We start from the raw sequence: 17,120 nt of genomic DNA, 5'->3' as shown, positions 1-17,120 counted from the left end.
GCTATTATTTCTTTCTGTTGATATACCTTGTCTCTGTTTTATTGCAAGGTTTCAATTTTCAAATGACTAAACTTACTACTGAATGCTGAATACATTGTCCTTACCATTATGTTACAGCATGTTACTTTTAGAAGTAGATTGGTGGTATGACTAAGAGAGCAGAGTTTGGTTTTCCATTCTATTCTCCAGTATACAGTCAAAATTCCCTTTCTGAGCAGTCTTGCTAGGCACCTTACACCAGTAATATCTGTGAAAAGCAAGCTCAAAAGGTAAAGGAACAACTATTCAGACTTTTAAAAGCACAACAATATTTTCAAACATACTTTTTAAATATGCAATTCATTGTGCTTATTGGCATGTTTTAAAAAGCTACAGTCATGCTTTCAGCTTTTTACCTTCTGTGAGTGTATAAATTTAGGAGCCATGTAAACTTGCTTCCTTTTACAAAGGAAGTTTTCAAATTTACTAAACCAGCACAACAGATTTTAAAGGTTTGCCAAAGTTTGTACTGCTTGCTATTGGGAGAAATAGACAAACTGCTGTTGTTTCTCCTTTGCTGAAAAATTAAACCATGATATTCACAATCTAGTTTCCTTTCCATAGGTAACTCCTAGGGACATTAGTCAGTTATTCAGGGTATGTAATTACTCTGTCAGCTCTCTAGTTATTAAACCAATCTAATAATGGTTTTAATACAGGAAAGTTTCATATTAATTGAACTGTTCTTGACCAAGCAAGCTACACAATATAATAAAAGCTACTCTTTGCATGTACCACAAAGCAGAGAACTGACAGAGTACACAGTTATTAAACATGACACCAGCTATAATTGCTTTACAGTATCACATGTAGCCATGCACTGGGACAATCTTCTTTCTGTGACCTGGATCATGCAAAATAACTAAGAAATTTGCAGATAGTTTCTACATTAGATGATCCTTCTGTATTTCAGCTGGCAATACTTTTTATGCTATAGTAGCTGACACACCAGGATTTTTCCAAAGGCAACAGTTTCTCAGTGACAGTAAAAACTCACAGGAGAATGCTCAGCCTTGTGAAGGGACGCGTTCCAGGAAGGTGTCAGCAAGCCCAGCACTGTCCTGCTGCAATATCAAGATGCTGTACTTGGGCCTAGCAGGAACCTCCACATGAGCATCAATAGGTTGGAAAGGGGTGTGTTGTCTGACCCATTTCATAGGAATATGGGAGTTTATTATAGCAAAATCCAAAATAGGTCATGGAAGCCCAAATTCTATACAATTAACCAGTAGTAATTAATTTTCAAGCCAGCGGTTCCTGCAGACACTTCACACAGTGGTTTAAGCTGCAATTACAGGATCTCACATTTTTTTCATCTGTTACTGGTTCCATGCTCCCTTCTGAACATAATACACTAAAAAAAACCTTAACAAAATTTTTGATAGTTCCTTTCCCTTTCAGCTATGCAAGTGTGTTCAGCATCTTTTCTTCTTCAGTTAACAATTAATTTTCAGGGACACATTTTTTTTTCTCTTTAAAGCCAAAAAGCAGAGGGAAAGCATTAGGGGGAAATAGGAGTTATGGCCTACAGCTTTTTTCATGGATTCCAGCTCTGAGACCTTTAAAAAATACAGACAAGGAATGAGAAAACATGGGTTCCTCCTTCCTGATATTTCCTTGCTATTTCCCAAAAGCAGTGGTTTTGTCTTTAGCCAGTAAAAGTAAGCAACAGAGAAATAAAAATGCAACAAATACAAAGACTACACTGTCTACTTACTGTCTTTCCAGGTGCTTTTCTTATTCCCTACATCCTCTTCTTAATCATTGCTGGAATGCCCCTGTTCTATATGGAATTAGCACTGGGACAATATAACCGAGAAGGGGCTGCCACTGTGTGGAAAATCTGTCCAGTTTTCAAAGGTAAGTGTCCCTCTGCTCCCTTGAACAGCACCTGAGGGTGCCACACGTGTGATCACAAACAACGTAAAGATCTCTCATCTTTCACAGACAACCTGGTACTTGGTGACCTTTCCCCAGCCCCTGAAGTCTTTATGTTATCGCAGGTGAAGCACAAAATGGGAAAAGCCAAAGAAACAATCTTCAGGGTGATTGCAACAGAGGGCAATGAGCAGGAGCAGTTCAGCCCTGTCCTCCCTCTCCCCTGTGTACTGGAGTGGGAGGAACTGAGTATCTCTAGGTGGAGGGAGGGGTTTGCCAATCCAAACGTTGGAAATACCAAATCCCACCCAGGTCAGTTCAGCCCTGTCCTCCCATTGACTAAGGTAATCACTACTCCATTCAGGGCATGGAGCTTTCTCTGCAGAAGTCAACATAGCACAGTGGCTACAACACTAAAATGGAGTTGTGAAAACTATAGGTTCAGCCACTAAACTTGTAACATCACAGGAGTTTTCTGTGGTATCTCTGTACCTCAGTTTTCCTGCCTTCAATGAACTGGTAGCAATGATTCTGATAGTCTTTGTAAAGCATTTTTCAGATTTAGCAATGAAAAACACTTATTAAAATCTGAACATTATTACTATTGTGTGTCTTCCACTAGGATTAACTCTCCAGCATCCCTGAATAAAACGCTGTGGAGTGTTGTTTGAGCAGTGAGCTACAATCATTCTGCAAGGAAAAAAATAGGTTAGGTGCTTCAGAGTGCTTGGCTTTGAGCAGGAAGTGAGCAGTGTGTGAAAGAAGCCATATGTGTTCCGTACATTAAACAAGTATTTTTTAAGGAACCTCAAGAATTTTTTTAAGCATTCCTTGCCAGCAAAAAATATAAGTTCCTTTATATGTATACCAGATTGTGTCTAAAATCTTATGCAAAAGCCTTTTCAACACAGAGATATCTGAAATTAAACCAGGCAAGCTCAGCTGACCTTAGAACCTTAAAATTCAGATCATGTTCATCCTAGGACTCAGGAAAGCTGAGGAGCTTAACAATAGCAATCCAAACTTGATGGATCCGCTGCTTGGATATAGGTTACACTGAGTAAATGTTAGTCTTCTTTCTCAAAATACAGCTTTCCTCTTCAAGCAGTCTAGAGCTACACAATAAGAAAAGTGAGGGGGGTTTTTCTTCCCAGTCAAACCCAAAACTCACAGCAAAATCAGCGATATAATAAAAAATAAATAAGCGAGCTAATAAAATAGTGTGCCTCAAAATTTTAAAATTAAATCATATAGATTTACCCAGCCCTTCTATAATCCCATCATGGGAGATAAAATTCAACCCAGCACCCAGGAACCTGAATACCCTTGCTCAATAAAAATTTCTGTTGGTATTATTTATATACCTTTGGATGACAATGAGGATTTTGAAAACCTAAAAGTGAAAATTAGACCTTCAGGATCTCAAAGCATTTGAAGCAAATACCACCGTGCTCAGAGGTACTCCGTGTTGACTTCAGGATCAAAAAGATTATGAGAAAGGAAAACAGAACTTATTTCATGTATATTCTTGTTGACATTCCAGCTGAGTTTTTAAGCTGACATTTTCAAGGTAGACTAAACATACATTACTGTTGATTTTTAAGGTTTCATATTACAAGGATATAGAATAGCATAAGCTATTTGATTCTCAAAAAGTAATAAGTATTGAGACATATTTGCACCTCAGTATAAACTCAGTACATTTAAAGTTTTGACTAAAACTTCTGATAACATGCAAGCACATTTTACTGCTAATGCTTTGGAGTTGTTTCTGGGACAACTCAAATCTCTCACTCAAAGGAAAAGTACACAGTCTACACAAATTTATAACAGCTTCTCTAGATGAACAGCACTATAGTACTAATTTTAGCTATGAATATTATTGCTATGAACTCTAAGTACTCTACTTCTAATGAGATCCTATCATAACACATGCAATTACCAATATACCCTGTAACCTTTGTAACACAGTCTGTTTTCATCTCTGCATTTTTTTCCAGGGTCTATTTTAGACTGTGGGTGGTGCAGCATTACTTTTAAGAAAACCTAGAAACATAAGAGCAAATTCATTCCTGAATATTCTTAAGATCACAGAGAAGAGCCATTTAAAACACATTTGATCCTGTATTTTTTAGTCTTGATATGAAACATCTCTCACTGTCCTCCTGATTTGGAGGAATTTCAGGAACACTTTTTTTTAAACAACAATCATCTGAGTACTTCATCTATTATCCATACTTAGTGTTTTAGCATTCACCTTAATACTTAAGAATTATTCCTCTGGGGGATTCCTGCCTCCTCTCCCTTCTATTGATCATAGTGTATCACTAGAGTTTGAGTGTTCAAGTACTAGATTCATTTAAGAACCAAGGATTTGAAAATACTGTTTCATCTTTACTTTCACAATTATTTCCCCATTGTTAGGGATGAGCAAACTGGTTTACAGATTAAAAGCCTCCTGCAGAGCAAAGAGTAACTTTTGTACATGCTGCAGTCTTTGAACTGCCAACTCCTTCAGGGTCAGCATCTGTTCCTTATGCAAATTTTAAACCAAGGATTAATACTCAGTGTTTGCTACTTCCTTTCTTTACAAAGAAATAAGAAAGCCTAATAATCTCCAACTGCTAGGCCTCCAATGCAAAAAATTAAACTGCAGAAAATTAGAATTAAAGGTTTGCACTTAGTCACTGTGACAGTACAGTGATGACATTCATAAGATGTAGTCTCTACCTGTTATATGCAGTACATACAACTTTGAGGGAGGATTCAGAGAACACAGCTGCATACACAGTAAAGGAGGAACGATTGAAGTCAAGGCAAAGCAAGATTCCTGAACAATTCTGCCAACCAACTTTTACTGGGCTCCAACAGTAGTACCAAAGCTTCCTCCCAAACCACTGGAAAATGTCCATTTTCATGAGGAGAATGTGCCCTTTCTGGGGCTGTCTTGCTAAATGGGCCCTCCAACCACACTTCACAATATGCAAAAATACAAAGCAAACATTCAAAGTCAAAAGAGAATGCTTACACTGGGAATTCTGTAATCCTGGAGAGACAGTAAATAGGGCTGAATGTCACACACAGCTTAACCCCAACCTGATATTCACCAAGATTTACTGGCATGCCCAAAAACCACCTGGAGACCCTCAGTGGAACAGCACAGACTGTTTCATGCACGATTTGGAGCCAGTTACATGCTGATGGAAGCCAATCTAGAGAGCAGTAGTGGGAAAGAAACAAGAGAGGGATCAGTGTCTGTTCCAAACTAGTTCAGGGTGGGAATGTGAGGCATAGGGAAACTTCATTTAAGTGTCGAGCTTTACTTTTCCAAGAGAAGTTGCCAAGGTCTCTGACGTCATGAAGATGAAATTACTTTCGCTCCTAACATGGGCTTGCAATCTTCTGCATTGGAAGCAAATCAGCAATGGAGTTGTACAAGGACAAATTTTGACATTGCACTGCTTAATTTCTTTTTCTGACAAACAACTGGATTTGATAAAAGCCAGTCATTTTCCAGAACCATTTCTGTAATTTTTTGTTTAGAGGTCAGGGATATTGTGTCCGCGTATGTGTATGCAAATGTCAAAAACTCCTTTTATTGGTGTGAAGAGCTGAAATGAATTTGCAATCATGTATGGCTGAGTTTAACTCCAGTGTATACTATTGTGTATACTGTTGCATGTCAAATGCAATGTATAATGTAGTTTTCCTTTTTCTTTAGGTGTAGGCTATGCAGTGATACTCATAGCTCTTTACGTGGGTTTCTACTACAACGTTATCATAGCTTGGTCTCTGTATTACCTATTTTCATCATTCACATTTGAGCTCCCCTGGACAAACTGCCACAACAGCTGGAACAGCCCAAACTGTACAGATCCCAAACTCTTCAACGCATCAGTGCTTGGCAATGGTACTAAATACTCAAAGTACAAGCTCACTCCTGCAGCTGAATTTTATGAGTAAGTGTTGACTTGACTTTGCTATTTATTCAAAATTCTAGTCCAAGGGAGTTTCCTCTTGAAGGTAAAATAGTTTGTATTCAACCTCTAGAATGAGCATCAGAAGACTAAGGTTAAAATGGAGCTGTAATGTTGGTCTGTATTCCTGGGTGACTAAGGCTTTTGCCTCTGTGAGTTTTGGTTTCTCCAGTGCTTTCTATTGAGCAAAATGGAATTGGACAAGACACAAATCTGCTCTGATGTGCCACTTTTTCTTGCGTCAGCTTTGCCAGGGCAAGGAAACACAGCAATATTCTGACAGAGATGACTGCATGCCAAAACTGAGCTGAGTTTAAGGCTTTAAAATAACCATTTGTTCAATAGATTTGGACTGTTTCTCTACTTGCAAAATATTCCAGAGCAACAGCAGACCTCTGTGTGTTCCATTGCTTCAATAGTTCAATGAAGTGGGATGAAACACTGAGCAGGAGGAAAGAGACAAGTTATAGAAGGACAGGCTTTTACCAACTCCTAAGCAAAAGTGTTCTACAACACGGGCCAAGACAGGCAAAGGTACACTCAAATCAAACAGTTGGAATCAAACCCAACAAGGTATATAAATTAACAACCAAACTATAAAACAAAGATATCAATCCCTGTGTAAATATTTTCATTATGGACTTATGGGGGAAAATGGGATTTGATTAGGAGAAAGAAAGGGGGATGAGCATCAGACTATTGAATCAGCTGTTGAATTAATCTGAATAATCAATTAATTAATATTTCTGTGTTGGGAATAGAAGGCTATCAGGGCACACACCTGCTAAGCAGATAGTCCAGCCCTGTAGAAATAAAGGGAAAACACTGTTACCATAAATAACCTAGTGTATGTTACACCATGCCTGGTTACAGTAGGGATCTTGGGGTCTCTTTTTATAGCTCTTTAACATTTGTGGCCGCTGTTTCTTCTCTGAAGACAGCACGGTGAAAGATCAGTAGTGATACACAAACTGCTGGCAGGGGTTTGAGTAAACTAAACACAGTGCTTTGAAAACAAGATGGGGGGTTGGGTTCAAAGGAGCTCACTAGAATGGCAAATAATGACAGCTGTAAAATCTGCTGCCCTTACAATATACGATGTGTCCCCAACACAAATGTAAAGACAGATCATTCCTAGCAAAAGGTTATATATGCCTTTAGTCAAAGAACTTGATTTGATGGGAACTAGAAGAAATTATTCATTCAGCATCTTAAGACTAAAAACTGCATCTTTAGAGAATATTAATTTGAACAGCACTTTAAAAAAGGGTTTCTTTAATTTTCTTGTGCTTAAGCCTTAGTAAAGTAAAATGCAATCCTTATATTCTTGCTTTGCCTTTTTATTATTTAAAATGGTTCTGTGCAACTTCTGCTATCACATCATACTTGGGTAATGACTTTAACTTTGTAGTGGGTGAGGTTGTGCTAGAATCAATTCATGATGTTTTGATTTAGTTCCACTGGTCTGGGGAACAGCTCAATTAATGACTGTCTGTACAGTGAAACTTGAAATATTATGGTTATTTTCTCATCATTAAGTAGATTCAAGGTGAAGTGTTCAGAAGGTAAGAATAAAAAGGGAATTTGACGTTTCGTTATGCTTTGATCCCTGAATTTTGGGGGTGTAATTAAGTCACTAGGTCCTGTACTTATTAGCGACTAGATTACACTGCAAAAGTGAGACGAGTAACCACTTACTTAAAACAGTCTGCAAGATCTGTGTTCCCAGCTGTAAAAACAGGGAATCACAAGGGGCATTATGTTCACTTAGCCAGTATTTGGATGAGCTCATCAGATCCAGCTGTACAGCTCAGGTGTGGACCCAAACTTGTACAAAGTCTTAGTGTATTCAGATCCAACCAATAAACCAAATCAGAAAACAGTTTCTTATATCAAATAACCTAATTCATGCCCATGGTCTTCTTACAACAGGGAGAGTTGAATCTTCTGATTATAAAGTTTCATATTTAGTGCCATAGTCAGGAAATGGGAAGTGATACAGCTTAAACTTGGTTCTCTAGGTTGTGTAGTTACATCAGAACACTCACACACAAATTTTTGGCCTCTGGTGGGCAGGCTGAGGGGGAAACAGGGAGACCAGAAACACCAAACATTTATTTTGCAGCTGGAGAGTTACTGAAAAGAGGTAGTTCCAAGACAGGCCTCAAGCAGAGAGCCGGTGTGATTATCCTGAAAAGAAGCAGACACTTCTCATTGGGACATAATTCCTTCAAGCTAAGTTGGCCTGACCATGAATTTAGAGTTGATCATTTCCTAAAGCCCTGTAGCTGCCAGAGCTGACTGCCTCTATCTCCACCAGCACGGGAATAAACTGTAGGAGGAAGTGGGAGTACTGTGATGTGACAGTTCATCAAATACTACAAGAAAGATACCTCAAATTCAGCAGAAATATGCTGGTTGTCACTACTGATATTGAGTGAGAAAAGGGAACACTTGCAATTTAGGCCAAATCTATCAGCTGTCCAGTATCTGGCCATGAGGAAAAGCAGAGAGAAACCTCTAAGCCTCAGACTTAGAAGAAATCATTTGGAGTTGAAAATTCCATGCCAAAGCAACAACAGGAGAATTTTGAAATGCATATTTGGCATTTGTTTTCAAGCCTCAAGACCTGGGCAGAACTTAAGGTTGAAGTGCTTCTACACTGAGGCATTTTAGAGAGTTTCATTTTACTAAGTCTGGTTTCAGTTGTAGAGGTTTAATTCAGGCCAATGTGCCACTGATGTCATGGGGACAGCTTCTTACCACAGGAAGAAATGGGATCTCTGCAGTACTTCATTAGAGATGGATAAAATATTTGTACACTGTAATCTTGGCAAACCAAGCTAAAATCTAATAACAACTGGTGCCTTTCTGCTAAGTAATAGCCAGACATAAGAGAAATCCAGTTAGGAATAAAATGTCAACACCACATTTCTTTAGAGACACACATTACTTTAATTTCTTCCCTCTTCAGTGGTTTGGAATTAAAACCAGAAAATGCAAAGAACCTTCTATGTTTTCCACACATGTTAAAATAATTCAATATAAACCTCTTTTTTGGAAGAACAGAAGTACATCACTACAAATAAAGTTCCCCATCCACTCTGTATTGCTCCTATTTAAATACTTTGTCTGAACGCAGGCATACTTTATATTTGTTCTCTCCATTCTTGTGTCTGGGAAAAGTCTGTTACCATCTTGCTGCATTTATGCTGACAATTAAAAAATACCAGTTTGGAGGAACAAAAGCACTACTCTTCTCACAAGGTACTGTGCCTGCAAAAAAACCACGATCTGTTGTAGGAACAAATCCTGGCAATTTTTTAGACAAAGCTGTGAAATAGTCAACAAACATATTGGGCTACGGCCATTTCCCTCTGACAGCACTTTTTCTCAGGGCTCTAATCCATTCTTTCTGCATGAGAAATTTTACAGGGAAATTTTCATGCCAGACTCAGTAAAGGAAATTCACAGAATTCAAAGTCTGCCCAGCTGTGAGCAATTGCAAAAAATCTACCTAAGAACAAGGAATAAAACCAAGATTCAATCATGGCAGTTTACATTTGTCATATTTGTGAACATAATATTTATGAAATTTATGAGTGTGTGAACCAAGAATGTCCTTGGAAAAAAAACCCCATTTTTCCTTGAAAAAAAACCTTACCCTATACAACAAAGGTTACTTTTTTAGACTAATAGGTTTGTGCTTTGGGGTACAAGTCTTCACTGGAAATGTCACCCCAGGCAAAGGGTCCACATAGTTCAGTATCACATCAAAGGAGTGATCAACACTGTATGCTCCAAAGATGCAGGAACCTGTCCCCATTAAACAATTGTGAAGCAACTTCTCCCAAAAGAGAAAATACCACTTCGAAAGTCAGCATAAGCAATTCTGCCTGTAAATGCTTATAAAAACTGAATCAGGCAACAAGAACTAACAAGAGTGGATAGCCTTATATTCTGCTAATCACATCTGGTCTTTCCATCCAGGTCTTCTGAAAGAGTAAATTTTGGAGAGCCATGAATGTGCTGAAGTGGGGCACAGTAGCAGAGGAGGTCAGAATTGCTAAGTTAGGGAGAAAATGAAGTTTTCAGTGCATTGAGATAAACATTCTCAGTATTACCATGATTCAAAAAGAAATACCATTTCACCTGCAATGAGGCAACCCTGGATGTACAGACTGGGACATGGTCAGCAGTGCCCTGGCAGCCAGGAGGGACATCCATGTCCTGGGGGGAACAGGCCATCAGGGGGCCAGCTGGGCAAGGAAGGGGATTGTCCTGCTCTGCTCTGCACTGGGGCAGCCTCACCTCGAGTGCTGGGGGCAGTTCTGGGCACCACGATATAAAAAAGATATTGAGATGCTATAGAGCATCTAAAGGAGGGCTATGAAGAGGATGAAGGGCCTTGAGGGGAAGCCATATGGAGGAGCAGCTGAGGGCACTTGGCCCGTTCAGCCTGGAGAAGAGGAGACTGAGGGGAGATGTCATTGCGGTTACAATTTCCTTGTGAGGGGAAGAGAAGGGGCAGACACTGATCCCTTCTCTGTGGTGACAGTGACCCGAGGAAATGGCCTGAAGTTGTGTCAGGGGAGGTTTATGTTGGATATCAGGAAAAGGTTCTTCACCCAAGCTGGTACCTGGCCACTGGAACTGGGTCCCCAAGGAAGTGGTCACAGCCCCAAGCCCGACAGAACTCAGAAGTGTTTGGATAATTCTCTCAGGCATGGGAGATGTGGACATCTCTTGGAAATGTCCCGTGCAGATGTAACAGTTGGACTCAACTATCGTTGAGGGTCCCTACCAGCTCAGTATAGCCTGTGATTAAGTACAAATAATAACTTATTATATGCCAGCCAGGGTGCCACTAGTAAATTATGTGATTCCCAAAATCTAGCTTGCAGTCCATTACACAGCTCCATTCTCTAACACAAGAGGGAGCTGAAATATCTAGAGAAAAACCCAGACGCTGTTGCATCCCCCTGGCATCCCCCTGGATTGTGCCCAGCGCTCCAGGGTAGGGGTGAGGCACACAGGGCACATGCACTGCACCTCAGATGACTCAGCTGCTCTCCTGTGTGCTGGGCTGTAGGACAGCACTGTCCCAGAGCCAGGATATCCTTCAGCATTGCAGCTGTGCCTACTCAGAGCTCTTTACAAAGCACCCAGAGGCACCCAAGCAGCTCAGACAGCAGCCCCGTGTATGGCAGAGCTGGGCCTGAGCCAGGCTACCCTGTGGCACTTCATGTGGAGCCAACTCTGCTCTCCCTGCACTGCACCCCCAAACCAGAGCTACAGTCAGGAGACCCTGGTGTCCAACCTGCATGGAGCCAGCTCAGGTCTACAGGTTTTGTACCACTAGCTCTGCCCCACTGCTGTGTGGACACAAACTGCCATGAAAACTACAGCTGAATGTAAGCAGTGCTATTCGTGAAATAAAAATACCTGGAGCCTGGCAAACTCTGCAAAAGGGCTCTATCCACATCAGCTGGATGCAGATATCCTAACCTTCCACAGGTAAAGGAAAAGCACATTTCATGCTCTGAAGAAAACTGGCAGCAATGATGACTGAACTATGGTTGCCCAAATATATAACACAGAAGATGCATGTAGAAGATCTTTCTAATTGAGCACAATTATCATGCTTCAAATTGCCTTCTAAATTGAGTATGCAATTTAATTTCTATAAATTGCACATTGTATACATTGACAGTTCTTTTAGCATCTTCAATCTACAACTTGCATTAAGTTTTAAATCATAAAAACATAGTCTAACTACCAGAATAGGGAATACAGCTTGGGACACCAGGACTATATTTATTTATACCTTATCCAGTTTGCTGATTCTTAGTTAATGCAAGCCATTTGGGTTTGATCTCATAGATATGACTACTAACTTTTAGAAGTACTTAGGCATTCCTAGAAGTACTTAACATGTTAACTAACAAACACATTTGTTATTTAACATACTAATGTACTGATAAGTGATGACGTTTTTGAAATCTGACATTGCATCTCAAATTTATATAAATGACACCCTTCTATTGAGCACATCAAATTCAGGCAAGTAACTTTTGCTTCTAATAAAAGAGAAAGAATGAACCTATAGAGCTGTGTAAACATATTTGGACTGAAAATGAAAATTATAATTGATTTTGGATTGAAAAAATGAGGTCTACTCCAAGACCTTAAACTTAATCTATTTATGCAAAACTTTCTAAATTTCTAAAAGACAATAATGTTAATCAGACTAGAGATGAATAGTACATAAAGCTCCTTACCAGTCTGACAAAAACATCCCAGAGAAATCTACCTAAAACTCTTAAATCCTATTTTCTGGCTATAGATTAAATGTTTTGGATTGAAAATGATACAGAGTAATTTTCAGATCACAAGCCTTGGCATTTCTTTTTTCCTGGTTTGGTTCCCTCTTTATGTGCAAATATTCATCCCTTCCATAACAAATATGTTCTGAATTGCTCAGAGTAGAGACAAAGCACACATTTATAATAATCCTTATTTTACAGATGGGAAAACCAAGACACAGAGAAGAATTTATTGGTTCCAGCATTTCCTATTATTAGAACTATGACTGGGTCCTTCATTTACTGAATCCCACTGAGCAGCTGCCCCACTGCCTCCTCAATAATTTGTTCTTAGTAGGGCTTATGTGTGAGTACCAAGCAGCTGACCTGCCTGTTGGCTGTTCAGGGTCTGATGCCATATTAAAGGGGACAAAGACTAAACAGAGTCAGTGGTACTAACAAACAAATTGCTGTTTGCAGATTTCAGTGGAGGTGAACTATTTCCCTTTAGCTGAATGCAGTGTGGAAGGCAGGAACTGGTGCCAGCATTCTGGGGTGACTAGGAGAATCTTCCCAGCAGAGAGTATAGGGAAGGAGAGAATGAGAAGAAATTTCCCAAGAGAGGAACCAGAATGTCTGAATGCAGCTTCAAATTGAGAGCCCTTCACATTCCTGCCCCTCCTGCAGATAGGCAAAAAGACTCTTGGAACCCAGATGTACAAAGTCATTGCAAATATAATTTACACTCCCTTACATGGAATGCAATCTTAGTATAAACCAAGTTTCTTTGCACAAATCCCTGATTTCTAGATGTCTAGTTGACACTACTGCATGTTGTTTGATTCTTGGTGCTGTTTTAATTAAATATTTCTAGAGCTCTGACTAGAATAACAGAAAGCTTAAACAATTTATTAGCTTCTCTTGCATTTTGTTCAGCATAATAAAATAGATTCCTGTTCTACTGTCAGCTCTGTTAACTTTTATTCTCAGTCTTTTCCCCCATAACATTCTCTTCTCATTTTTGCACATATTTCTCAACTACTTTCATTCTTCTCAATAACAAAAATCTGCAAGCAAAACACTAATTCTAGTTGTCTTACTACCAATGATTTTCCTTTCTGACTCATGTGAATTCTGAGAGTTTATTTTGTTAGCAGAATTGGACAAACATCTGTCTACTTATGAAGCAAGAACAGAAACAGTTCAAAAATACAGCCCTTCTTCTTAAATATGAGAAACTAGAGAAGCAGGAAGTCAGCTGTTCACTGATCTAGAATCACAAAATAATATAGGTTGAAAGACATCTCTGAGGGTCATCTAATACAACTCCTTAACCAAAATCAAGGCTATCTTAAAAAGTAAATCAGTCTGCTCCAGGTTTTCACTAGCCAGGTTTTAAGATCTCCAAGGACAGAGATTCTGCAGTCTCTCTGGACATCTGTTCAGTGTTCCAAACTCCCCATACAGTTCCAGGGAAGGAAAGGGTGTTATCATTATGGCACTGTGGTGTAAACAGACAGTGATGAGCCCGTGAGACCACACAGGCCTTGTGGGGAGAAGCACAACACAAAGCTCCACAAAACACCTTCACTGACTGCCACTGATGCCAGTAGGGCAACTACTGCTTCAGGGCAGCACCCATTCCTGCTGCCCACAGCGTGGGAAGTGCAAAAGCCTTTTTCCCCCAGTGACTTCACTTTGTTTCTGTGTATCTGGTATGTAGGCGAGGAGTTCTGCACCTGCACGAAAGCCGTGGAATCCACGACCTTGGCTTGCCTCGCTGGCAACTTTCCCTCTGCCTCTTGGTGGTGGTAATCATTCTTTTCTTTAGTCTCTGGAAAGGCGTGAAGACTTCAGGAAAGGTAGAGCTAATATTGTCCTTCTATATTGACTACATTTTTTTGTCTACCTTAAGAAGTCTCCTAATTTTAGAAAACAAGAAAATAAGTCGCTGATTTTGAGGGATCCTCAAGGACCGAACTATCATATTTTTTGTGTGATATTCCAACTAGAAATTTTATTAATGCATTATTTTCAATTCAATATTAGAGGTTTCATCCAGCAAATGTTTTGAAATACTCGAAATTGTCTTAAATGTGCATCCTATTCTTAGCCAAATGTACTAATGTTTCAATGGTGTAAGAGGCTTTGGGTTTATTATATAAAATGCCATGTCAAGAGAAATATTTGATGAAAGTCATTTGAAATCACTCTCACTCTTTAACATCCCTCAGAAAGTATCTCAAAAGAAATTCTAGTGTTGGATACACCTGGGAGATTTTTGTACATTTTCATGACAGTATCACCTAACATCATGCAATGACTGCACTTTTTAGTAAACAACATAGAGATGAGGAGCTAATCAGCAGTCTAACACACACTGACAATGTCTTCTGTCCATCAAAACAGTCTCTCCTACTCGTATCTGTAAACCTATATATGAAAAGATTCATGACATCTAACAGCATTTTCCCTCATGTCCTAAAAAGAGCTTCTCCATCAAACTGAACGGACTGAACCAAGAAAATGCCATCTGTACTTACGACATGTTCTTAACTCTTCTGTAACAGCTGATTTGGGATCTCTGTTGTCTGCAGGTTGTTTGGATAACAGCTACTTTGCCTTATGTTGTATTATTTGTCTTATTAATACATGGAATAACCCTGCCAGGTGCATATAATGGAATAAATGCATACCTGCACATAGATTTCAGAAGATTAAAAGAAGCCACAGTAAGTGTACTCTTCTGTTCTCATTCCCTAATTATTAAACCTGTTGCCCTTGTTACTGAAACTATTACAGGTAACTTCTGACATTAAATAGCCATGCTTCTGCCTAAGCACTAGTCCACTGTCTCTGACAGTTTAACTTTCCAATAGTCTCCAAAACAGAACTATCTCACACTGAACCCAAACAATTCAGATCACAAAACACCTGTGTGAAGGCACTTACAGGTGTGGCAGACCCTTACAACAGTCCATGCTTTGACTGCACCCAGTAAACTGCAATATCCTTTATACAGTAAAATGGAGTCATGCAAAAATTTTGTTCTCAAAAGGCTAAGAACTCCCTCAAGAAGAAAATCTTGCTTTCTGAATCGCTAGCTTAAATATTAACCTTGAAAACAAAAATCCTGGCCTATGCAAACCTTGCTAAACATATGAAGTCAGGACTAAATCACCTAATCAAACCATGGTTCTTCATACAAATAAGATTTTCAATAGTATGGTATTCTTATCTTACTATTGAAAGTAATGTACATTTCACTGTATCATTGAACAACATTAACAACGTTAAGTGTATACAAACCAACCCAATTTGTGGAGTCACTTGGAACTAAGACTTACTTCATACATTGTAAAGCAAAATCTACAAGTCAGTAATACATGAAATTAGCAGCATTTCAGACCTACAAACAACAAAGACTACAGAGATATTTTACCCCTCTACTATTCTAAAAACAGCATAAATAATTAACAAGACAGTAGTATCTCTATGGATGGGTCACAAGGCCATTCAAATGGTTATAAATCTGAAAAGAGACAACATCATTTTACTAGAAGGAAATGCATCATCTTGAAAAATTTCAGCTTTCAGAAATGTCTGCAGTCTGTCCATAGTTGCACTGTACCTTTCCTATGAATCCTATGTTGATTTTTCCTGAATTATTAAAAGACCTCAGGTGTTAGAATACTTTTATTTTTTATATTCTTAGCCAAAAAATACTTTCCTGATTTTTTAATAATAAATTTGAAAATGGGCATTTCTTCTAAAACAGACCTAGACCCCATGTCTATTTTGGAATAATCAAATCAAACTTCAAATATGGGATTTTCACCAAGGAAATAGCCATCCCAGTAATACACATTTATACATGCACACAAATACAAATATGCAAAGATGAACAAAACAGGTGCTTATATTTTTCTTATACATTTTATATAAAAACATCACAATTTCAACTAGATGTCTATGGAGCTGTACCAGCTTGTACCAGCTCAGAATCCAGGCCTCCATATCTGCCTTCTGCTTCTGGAAGAGTATTCTGTGTGCTGCTTTTTCTTGGCTTAATGTTTCTGCAGCTGCTATTTAGATGACCCTAAAGTTATTCATTTCCAAGACTAAATTTTTCGACAACAACAACACCAAAAAGTTACACTAGAATAATAAAAGACTGAAGATCACTTATGCTGAGAAGTGTCACTAACTGCTTTGTCATGTCAGCCCTTCCCCTATTGGAGCCTGGGATCCCTGCTGCTGCAATAGCCTTGTGTGTTTAATCTTTGTCCTCAGGCTCCAAAGAATATAATCCCACTCCATTTCTATGTCAGTGCATCCCTGGATGTGACTGATGATTTTTTTATTTCTTTCAAATGAAGAATCTAACAAAGAAACATCCTAACTTACAAACAGTAATGACCCATAAAGGGCTTTGCCAATGCTCTTCTAAAAGCCCTTAGATCACTGTCAAGGTGTGCCCCACTTACTGGAGCCACCAACTGCACTGCACTGAATATGCACAAAAATTAAAATGGCATAAACACTGAAGAAAGCTGGAAAGACTGATGACTGCCTACTGTAAAATGTTTCTATTTGTTTATTTTTAATACATATAAAACCAATATCCTATCATAAAATATATTAGACTATGCATCGATCAGAAGTGGTGAAAATGAGAAATATGAGCAGGAACTGCAGAATGAGCCCTGCTGTCTTACATCCTGCTTGGTTAGAACAAAGAGAATGTTTTGCATTTCATCTTAATTGCAAAGGAATTTCTGGTTTCTGCCCTTCTTTCCCTTCACCTTGATCGTCTCAATTTGTTTCCTAATCAGCTACTATGAGTCAAGACTCTTACTCAACAGATACTTCAGCATGTGCTTAAATCCTTTGGGAGGCAGCAGGTGCTCTCTTACTCGAG

The 17,120-nt window shown here is 38.9% G+C and overlaps 1 protein-coding gene across 1 annotated transcript in view; it reads left to right on the top strand.

Moving 5' to 3' along the window:
• The window catches only part of SLC6A2 (solute carrier family 6 member 2), a 56,664-nt gene that overhangs the window by 19,946 nt on the left and 19,598 nt on the right, over positions 1–17,120 (top strand). The window contains 4 exon segments of the mRNA XM_069026734.1: positions 1,768–1,899; positions 5,639–5,876; positions 13,923–14,061; positions 14,797–14,931. Of these exon segments, the coding sequence (XP_068882835.1) occupies positions 1,768–1,899; positions 5,639–5,876; positions 13,923–14,061; positions 14,797–14,931 (644 nt within the window).

This window comes from Aphelocoma coerulescens, chromosome 11 (genome assembly GCF_041296385.1).
Source record: "Aphelocoma coerulescens isolate FSJ_1873_10779 chromosome 11, UR_Acoe_1.0, whole genome shotgun sequence".
NCBI classification, from domain to species: Eukaryota; Metazoa; Chordata; class Aves; order Passeriformes; family Corvidae; genus Aphelocoma; species Aphelocoma coerulescens.
The sequence above is the reverse complement of the archived record's forward strand: the minus strand, read 5'-3'. Positions and strand labels throughout refer to the sequence as shown.